The 9,492-nt window shown below is 29.1% G+C and overlaps 1 protein-coding gene across 2 annotated transcripts; it reads left to right on the top strand.

The window, feature by feature from the left end:
* The first annotated feature begins 4,030 nt into the window (after window positions 1-4,030).
* LOC112682618 (inositol polyphosphate 5-phosphatase K-like) lies at window positions 4,031-9,226 on the top strand. 2 transcript variants are annotated; one of them, XM_025553262.1, is made up of 10 exons: window positions 4,032-4,742; window positions 4,830-4,929; window positions 5,045-5,158; window positions 6,280-6,357; window positions 6,414-6,561; window positions 6,626-6,798; window positions 7,077-7,331; window positions 8,234-8,381; window positions 8,442-8,588; window positions 8,651-9,226. In XM_025553262.1, the coding sequence occupies exons 2-10, from the start codon at window positions 4,916-4,918 to the stop codon at window positions 8,969-8,971; spliced, it is 1,398 nt and encodes a 465-aa protein (XP_025409047.1). In that variant the 5' UTR covers window positions 4,032-4,742; window positions 4,830-4,915; the 3' UTR covers window positions 8,972-9,226. The 2 variants fall into 2 exon arrangements, with proteins under 2 accessions (XP_025409048.1, XP_025409047.1); XM_025553263.1 differs by lacking the exon at window positions 7,077-7,331 and having other exon boundaries at window positions 4,031-4,929.
* The last annotated feature ends 266 nt before the right edge of the window (window positions 9,227-9,492 follow it).

Below are 9,492 nucleotides of genomic sequence, written 5' to 3'. Positions count from 1 at the left end.
TGATTTTTAACAATTTATATTATATATGTTTTTGATTAAAATGAATTTTTAAAACATTTGTTAAAACTTATCGTATAAAAATTTATAGTTATGATATAAAAGTTTAGATTTGTTTTTTATGTTGTAAATATAATTGTTTTTAAAACCTTAACACAGCATGAGATTCAATATTTCCTCTCCCAAAGAGAAGGTTTCTTATCCATTTAAATACTGGACAACGGCCCTGCAATGACTAGGGGCCTAGGATCTACGATAGTATTAATCCGGGCCTGATAATATAGATTTGATTATAAGTGGGAACTATAATTTTCGAGGCACTACGTTTTCATATGACAATAATGGTTTAGTTGTTAGTAGTGATGGGCATAATCGAATGATTTCAATAATCGATTTATTAGTATTCGAGACATTTTTATAATCGAGAGATGTCTCGAAATAATCCATCGAAATATTAACAATCGAGATACGTAATTAGTAGGGAACGGATTTATATGTAAATGCATATTTTTCTTAAAACGAGATATTTAAGATTCAATAAGAAATTTTAATGATTTAAATCATTCTTATTAAAATGATGATACTTTTATTTCACATATTCTTACATATTTTGGTTAGTTACATATTTTTACATATTTCATTTATTTTTAAATATTTTTAAACATATTATTATCATTTCATCATCATCGTCTCTTCGTACGAAAATACAAGAAATTATTTCAAAATTAGATCCAGAAACTTCTACGGCTATTGGAAAAGCTCAAAATATTATGGAAAATAAATCATTGAAAATAATTTAATTTTAATTAAAATAATTTAACAAAATTATTAATAAAAAATATGTCCCCAAATGATAGTATGCAAATTGTTGAATCAGCGATTAAAACTCGTAAGCAGACCAATAGAAGTTGTAAAAAAGAAAATTCATGCTGTTACAAAAAAAAATTCCAGGCTTTATTGATTTTAAAACAATCAATGACATAATGAGTGGCAGATACCCTTCTAAAAATTTGGAATTATCGCCTTCTGATAGTATGCGCTTGAAATATGCTTTTAATACATCAGTGGATGTGAAACGATAATTTAGCCGTCTTAAAAATATTTTGATACCTAACCTCAAAAAATTCAATAATACACTGATCGCATTGTTTAATAAAAATAACCTCGTTTTCTCCTCTCCTTTTAGTTCATACAATTCTCGTTCCACTTTCATTGGACTACCACAGGGTAGTTGTATAAGTCCAATACTATTCAATATTTACTTGAGCATAATCGCTAAGCACCTGACAAGGCTGGGTCATTAGTGTCTTATATACGCCGATGATATGGTAATTTTTACCTCCAATAAGTCTATTGATCTTGCTATTACTCTTCAAAATCAAACTCTTAACGACCTAAAAGTTATTCTGGACAAGGTCTTATTCGAAGTCGCCCCAGATTTGTAACTCTGTCATTTTCACCCGACGTAGATATCTAGATGCCCAAAATATATATTTCAATAATAATATTATCCCCTATGTTCCCAATATCACTTATCTAGGTATCACCTTAGACGCCAAACTTTGTTGGAAACCACTAATTACCTCTCTCTCAGCTACTATTTCCCGATGGTCCAACTTCCTCAGGTCGGTAACTATAGTACCTGGTGGGGTTTCCACCCTTCTAGTTTATTAATGATCTATCGTACCCTCATACGGTCCAAACTAGATTATGGTTGTTTCTTTTTCGGCTCAGCATCATGTTAAAATTTGAACAAAATAAATAAAATCCAAATCTCCTGTCTCAGAAATATCATGGGTTACCTAAGTTCAACCCCCTTCCCAGTTATCGAAGTAGAATCAGACAGTGTTCCCTTTAACATCAGATGCCGATGGCTTGCCAGTAAATTTCTTTTAAAGAAACTTGCTCACTCCAATTATCTTATTTTTAACATGTATTACTCATTATTCCTCATTTGGCGATATGTTCCGAAGTCATTACCAATTTTCTCATCAACAGCTAACTCTTTCAAATTTTCATCAATACATTTTAAACTTAACCAAACTCCCTCTTTATGAACAATCATATGAATCTCTACTAGCAGGTACTAGGTACCAATATTGTTAAATAATACCCATAAGTTCATTAATAAAAGGTCGTATTTGTATTGTTGGATTATCTGGGGGGGGGGGGCAAAATTATTTCTTTATCACTCAAAAAGTTGTCAGAGGGGGCACTTGCCTCCTCTTGTCACCCCACAATTACGCCACTGCGCTCCTGTTTAGTAAGATCTCAGAAGACCGTGGTCTTTTGTCTTAGCTCTAACCGATAAATCTAATCGACAATATACTGTTATTATTAATTTATGAAATGATCAAAAATATTTGTGGTTTATTTGTTTAATTTTTTTATTATCTTTTTTCAAAGTTGGTTAATGGTATAATGAATGAATTGCAATAATGAGTTCTTAAGCCATAAAGATGGTTCCCTTAGAGGATTCCCGTAGGGGGACCTACCAACATTGTCATCGGGCGTTTTGAAGTTGTGTTATTACGCAATACATGGATACATTTCTGATGTATTTACATCATAGACAAGCGATTCTTAAAGTGTGTTCCGCGGAACCTAAGGGTTCCGTGGGACAATCTTAAGAGTTCCCCAAGGTTTATATGAATATTGAGAACGGTAATTATTGTAAATAATAATCATGAACTATCTATAAAACATTTTGGCATTCGTGTAGCAGGTGATCTACTCGAGGGGGGGGGGGGGGATATGCGAATTCAGGACGAGTGATCTACGTTTTAATATATTAAAAATGTGTTTTTATACTATAGTATAAAAACACATTTTTTACTAGGAGTACGTCATAACATACAAATATTCGTCAAATATAAAAATAAAAAAATAATTAGCCAAATATAATTATAATTTTAATTACAGTAAACATTTTATAACATTCAGACACACGCATTATAGACAAACTCTGACCAACGAACAATTTGAATCTAACCCAGCGATTCTTAACCTGTGGTTCGCAGCCCTATAGAAGTCCATGATACTCATTTCAAGGGTCTGCGACTGCCCTAACACATAAAATACGTCAATACGTGACATGAGTGCATTATTATAATATTGTTGGATTATTATTATTATTTTCTTTTTCATATAATTTTTATTGTACAATAGATAGACCTTATCTTCATACGATTTTCTAAAACTTGTATCTTAAGTATAACACCAACCATCACATTAAGTTAATAAAAATTAAATTTTAAGAATATTCAAATAAAAAAAGTGAAAACTAAAATAATTTAATTTAAATTAATAGAAAAATTAAGTGTAATAAAAATAATAATAAATATGTATGTTTTGTTATGCCTACTAATATAATTTATTATATAAAATCATTATTATTATTTTGGTTTTAATAACATGAGATGTTTTGTAAAAAATAATAATGTATTAGAAAAAACATTGTTATGGCGGTTCGCAATTTCTAATAATATTCCATCATGTGTCCGTGATCTACAAAAGGTTAAGAAACACTGAACTAACCTATCCAGCAACATTGCTAATGACTCGTAGTTATATTGTAAATGTTATTAATCGTTTTCGTAATACTGTCCCACTGCGGTCCACGATAATGTGCGTATAATAATAGTATAATATAATAATAGGTAATAATAATTGTAGATCATCAACTATTCCTTGTATAATACGGTAGATCACCTGATACACCTAAAAAGAGGCCGAAGATCACCTGCTACGTGAATGCCAACATTTTTTGGAGTATAGGTTTTACTATAAATAAATTAAAAATTGGGGTCAAGTTGGAATTAGAGATGTTGGGGTTCTACGAAACAAAAAATATTTTGTAAGGGTTCCGTGATCGTAAAAGTTTGGGAACCGCTGCCATAGATAATAGAGTAATTATTATTATTATTTTTTATTAATAGTATAATAGTTATTTTTTTATCTATTATTTACATTAAATAGGTCATAACAACAAGTTCATGAATGACGGTCAAGGTCACCGGATCGTTATCAATACTGATAACACGGATGTCTTTCCACTAACCGTCATTCATCATAATGGAAACGTAAATCGCGTATTACGTATTACAGATGACAATATAACGCGACTGGATGAATGGCACCTCAAAAGCAATTGTTCATGACATCCGATCCTCTTGTACGGATCGGTCTCTGCCGGAAACGTTTTATGAAACCAATGGCGACCGAAAACATGAGTTTGACGCCCGTTCCGGTGACGAAACCGAAAACAACGACAATTGTCACTACTGCTGCTGCCGCACCAAGACCGGACGTCACGAAGTTCACGTTTTAGTAGCAATAGAAATAGAAAGTCGTTAACTTGCTGGCTGAGTTGTGGCCCGTTCGATTGCACCAAGCAGGCCCACGGCCAACGAATAGACTCTGCCGCCCCACTACGGACACGACGCATGGAAAAATATTAATAACCCGGAATGGTGAACGTCGACAGTCACTACGACCATGTGTGTCCATGGACCGTTGCCACCACCACGACCGTTTTGAGGTCCTCTAGCCGCTTGTACTACCGGTTGCGCGAGTGCGATGACGGTCACTAGTGAACGTTGAACCGACGTGTACGTAACGTGTGCGTCTACCAACGGTGTCGTTTTCTGCGAGCGTACGGCCTGTGCTGACGCGAACAAAACAGGAACGTGCAGTCGCGGGTGCTGTTCTTGCTGACAACCGTTTCTCGTCCACCCGTGGACATGGTGAGGCGGTGATATACGTGTGAATCGTCTTGTCCTTCGACCGTCACGCGCGTATGTTGTTGATATAATCGTATTTCCCCCTCGCAGGTCCGACGAACTGTTGTCGTGTGCGAAAAACGATCGAAGGTCGACTGTTCGATGCCAGTTTAGTGTGCGCTCTAGGACACGTCAAAATGGACGATTTGACGTGAGTATAACTTATAAACTCAATAACTTATAACATAACTTCTCCATCATTCGATTTTTCCCTGAGCTCTTCGTTATCATACATTACTATAATACTATTTATCCTACGTTTTAAGGTTCTACATTGTTACTTATAATGTCGCTACTAAATCTCCTGATCAGCCCTTGAGTGATTTTCTGCAATGGGATGGTCGTACCAAACAACAGTTACCTGACTTTTGTCTATTTGGGTAAGTAATTCATTCCTTTGGAATAAAACAATTACTTTAAACTAATAACATCATGCAACACATTTTGTTAAATAAATTAGTTTCATATAAATTTGGTATTGAAGTATAGACATAATTACACTTGATTGTAGAATGGTTTATCATGATAGTTATTACTCCAATTATTTGTATCTGCTATATGCATAAATGGGATGTTGAACAATTATGCTTTATATACGTAAAAAAAAAAACAATACGACCTGTTACCTAATAAATTAGAATTCTTTAAACAAGTATCTGATTAAACTATTGTTGAAAAAAAAAGTAGAAAAGAACATGATATATTTTAATGATGATCCATTGTACCTTATAATTTATATTGTATTCAGCGTATCATTTAATTATAAATTGTGTAATGTTTTTATTATTTATTTTGGTTTTTTTTTACATATCTATTAACAATAATTTTGTAGAAAATGTAAAAACATCATTTTTCTATAGACAATAGGTTTTTTTCTTCTAATTATCAATTTTGCTTTTGTTAAAGACATTGTAGTAATGCAAGTATATAAAAATAAGTATGATGTTAAACACTAGATTTTACAATTTACAATTTTACATTATTTCTTTACAGCAAATTGACTTCAGTTGTAAAATTAATATTATTTGTAATTTGTTATTACACAAAATACATTAAAACCTATAAAATCTTCCCTACTTTTTATTTCACTTGAATGACTATATATATGTTATGAAATTAAATACAGTTTTAAATGACTTGCATATTATTCAATGATTATAATTAAATATTTATAAATTGAAATTATTTAAACAAATAATTAAATTAGTTTTCAATATTTGTAAGAATAAATATTAGAATAAAGCTATATAATTTTCAAATATGACCTCCAAAAGACAATAAAAGTGAAGTACTTTATAGATACTCAGTATATAAGTTACTAGATTGGTTAAATCTTATTTTAATCTTTAATTTAATTCTGTATGATATCTCTTTAAAGTTTCTTAATCAAAAAAAACTGGCATGTTTTAAATTAAAATTTCCTAGTTTCGCTTTATTTTAATATTATATTTTTTTAATGATAGTTTGCTGTAAAATTGTTATCTCTATTTTTATATTTTAGTTTTCAAGAAATCAAGGCTCAACCTCAAAACTTATTATTGGATTCAGTATTTGATGATCCTTGGACAGCAGCTCTTAGGTAAATTTTAATATCACATTTTAATTTTGTTATTATTATTAAAATATATTTATTAGAGATGTTTTGAGTAATTATGATTATGTGAAAATACGAACGGTGAAAATGGTTGGACTGCTGTTAAATGTGTTTTGTAAAAGAAAACACATTCCACTTTTAAAAGAAATGGAAATTTCAGAAACTCCAACCGGATTATTAGGTCTTTGGGTAAAATTGTTATTTTATAATTTAATCATTTTTATTTTTACATAACTATAAAAAAAACTTTTAGGGAAATAAAGGTGCTGTCAGTTTCAGTTTTAAAATTGCTGATATCACAATATGTTGTGTTAACTGTCATTTTGCTGCACATGAAGAATATTTAAAACGTCGAATTAGTGACTATCATACAATTATTGAAAGTCAATATTTTGGTTCATCTAGAAAGAGCATTTTAAATCATGAGTATATCATTTTATAATTCTGTTAATTTTTAGATTTTAATCTATTAATTACCATATTTCATATTCTTATAATTAAATAATTTAAGTTTTTATAAAATATGAAAAGAAATAATTAATCTCAATTCTTAATATTAATATATTTTAATGTTATACTTTTTATAAGAGTCATGCATTCATTTTTATAAATAATTTTAGTATTTTATTAATTAATTAATTGAATATAATTTTGTCTTCATTAACTATAAAACTTGTATATTTATATTTACTTTTTTCTTCTAGCTATGTATTTTGGTTTGGTGATCTTAATTTCCGTTTAGACAAAAGTAAATTAAAATCAGCTGAAGAAATTGCTCACTCTATTAATAATGGAAAATTAACACATAAAACTGCAAATACATTAACTGATGCTTGGGCACAAGATGAGTTGAGTTTAGTTATGAAAAAATCAAAAGCTTTTGAAGGCTTTTTTGAAATATTGCCTATGTTTCCACCTACTTATAGATATATTTTTGGTTCTTCTAATTATGATCTCAAGTACGTTTTTATATTATTCATTATATCTTGCCGTCTAAGGTCACTAAAATCTTTAATTTTTTTGGTGGTTATTAATAATAATATCATTATTGTATTTTCACTTAATTTAACAATATATTTTATGATGTTAATTCTGCTAAAAATTTGAAAGTTGATAATAAAATTGAATAATTAGTTTATTTAAGTTATGTTATGGCATTGAGTTAACATTTTAAAAATATATTAACATTACTAATTATTTCTATTCCAAATTAAATTTACTTTTAATGTCAATAAAAAATTCTCAAATTCTTTGCATTGAAATTGCTGTTGGAATAAAATTGATCCCAGATATTATTAACCGCAATATTTGTGATTATAGAACATAAATATTATTCCATAAATGTAATCAGTGGCGCAACCAGGGAGGTGGACTCCGGGTCTGGACCTTCCCCTTGGTACATATAATAGTATATTAATATCATATTCTAGATATATATATTATAATTTTTTATTATTTGTATATTAGTTTATTTTGTCAGACCCCCCCATGAAAAATTCCTGATTGCGCTACTGAATGTAATGGATACTCAATCAAGACTTTACTTAAAATACATTAAGTACATACAATTATAATTGTACTTATCAAAATAGTATAACATTTGTATAGCTTCAATAATCAGTATTTAAATTGTTAGTTATTAATTTGTAACAATAACAAATATTAACTTGCGTATTATTTTCAATAATTATTCTTTAAAAACAAATTATTTGGTGTGTAAATAAACCTATTATTAAATTTTGTATGTGACTCGTTCAATTTTAACTCTATGAATTGATAATTCTTGTACCCTTATCAATTAAAAAAAAATTGAAAATTTTTAAAGAAAGTTGTAACAATTATTTGTATTTTTTATTCTTAGAAGAAGACCTGCATGGACAGATCGTATTTTGTACAAAACTATTGATTCGTCTCATGAAAAGTCTGAGTTGGAAGTGTTATCATATAATTATATTAATACTATCAAATTGAGTGATCATAGGCCAGTTTATGGTGAATCTAGTATTCAAGTAATTATATTGAAATATTTCACTTATATTTTATTTTCATTTTATAATTTTTTTTTGTAGATAAATAGTAATAAAAATGTTGACTTAGTTGAACAACCTGTAATTTTTCAATCAATAGAGGCATGGCAATTAGAAACTGAAAATGAAGTTAATTTGAGAATAAAAGATTATAATCCAGGGGTGAATGACTGGATTGGAGTATTCAATGTATGTTTAAAATTATTTTTTTTTTACATACATTTTGTACATTTTTCTATTATTTTTTTAAGGAAAATTTTACAAGTCTTGAAGACTATCTATCATATGTTTACTTGCCATCGGAGACTGTAGAACTTGAAGAATCAAATGATGGGTACAGACAATTTGATAATATGACATCTGCATGCAGAGTGAAATTCCTTCCTGAAGTTTTTTCAGATGGTTCCAAAAGTGTGTGTTTGAAATTTTCTGAAACATCTATACTAAACTCTGGAACATATAGGCTGATATATTTTAGTACTACTAATAATTCAGTGCTTGGAGTATCTAATCCATTTGTTGCCATAAAACAAAAATGTTCACTGAACACATCTTACGAATTTGGTTGGTGATATTTCGTTGTTTTTATCTTATTTTAATTGTTTCTACTTAATTAGAAGTAAAATTGTTGATATTGGCTAAAAGCATTACAATGAAACACTTTCGTACACTATATAATTTTGTTATTGTTTGAAAATGTTTATTATATACTTTTACCATTTAAAATTAAACTGCTCAATTATAAGGCTAGAAATTCCATTTCTGATTAAGAAATAATGAGAAATTAATAATAACTATAGAAATCCAGCCTAAAAAAAGATATATAATTATGTTGTGTTATGATTTGAAATGTATTTTAATTGTTAAGTACTATAAGTTTATAATTATTACAAGAAGTATATACTGTTTATTTGTTATATTTTATTTTTACTGTCTTATACCTAAGTAAAATGGACAATTTTTAATAATAGTGTCATAATTTGTTCCAATAAAAATATTAAAAATGTCCATGTTTTGAATATATATTTTTATCTTAATTTTTTTGTATATTGTCTTCTACAAACTGCAATTTACAAGGAGAGAGAGAAGCGTA

The sequence above is a fragment of the Sipha flava genome, unplaced genomic scaffold (assembly GCF_003268045.1).
Source record: "Sipha flava isolate LNK unplaced genomic scaffold, YSA_version1 207_pilon_pilon, whole genome shotgun sequence".
Taxonomy (NCBI): domain Eukaryota; kingdom Metazoa; phylum Arthropoda; class Insecta; order Hemiptera; family Aphididae; genus Sipha; species Sipha flava.
This window is presented reverse-complemented; position numbering and strand designations above follow the sequence as displayed.

Coding starts and splice junctions, on each gene's coding strand:
- LOC112682618 (XM_025553262.1), top strand. Junction 6,799..7,076: donor AAGAGCATTTTAAATCATGA/GTATATCATTTT, acceptor TTTTTCTTCTAG/CTATGTATTTTGGTTTGGTG. Junction 7,332..8,233: donor TCTTCTAATTATGATCTCAA/GTACGTTTTTAT, acceptor TTTTATTCTTAG/AAGAAGACCTGCATGGACAG.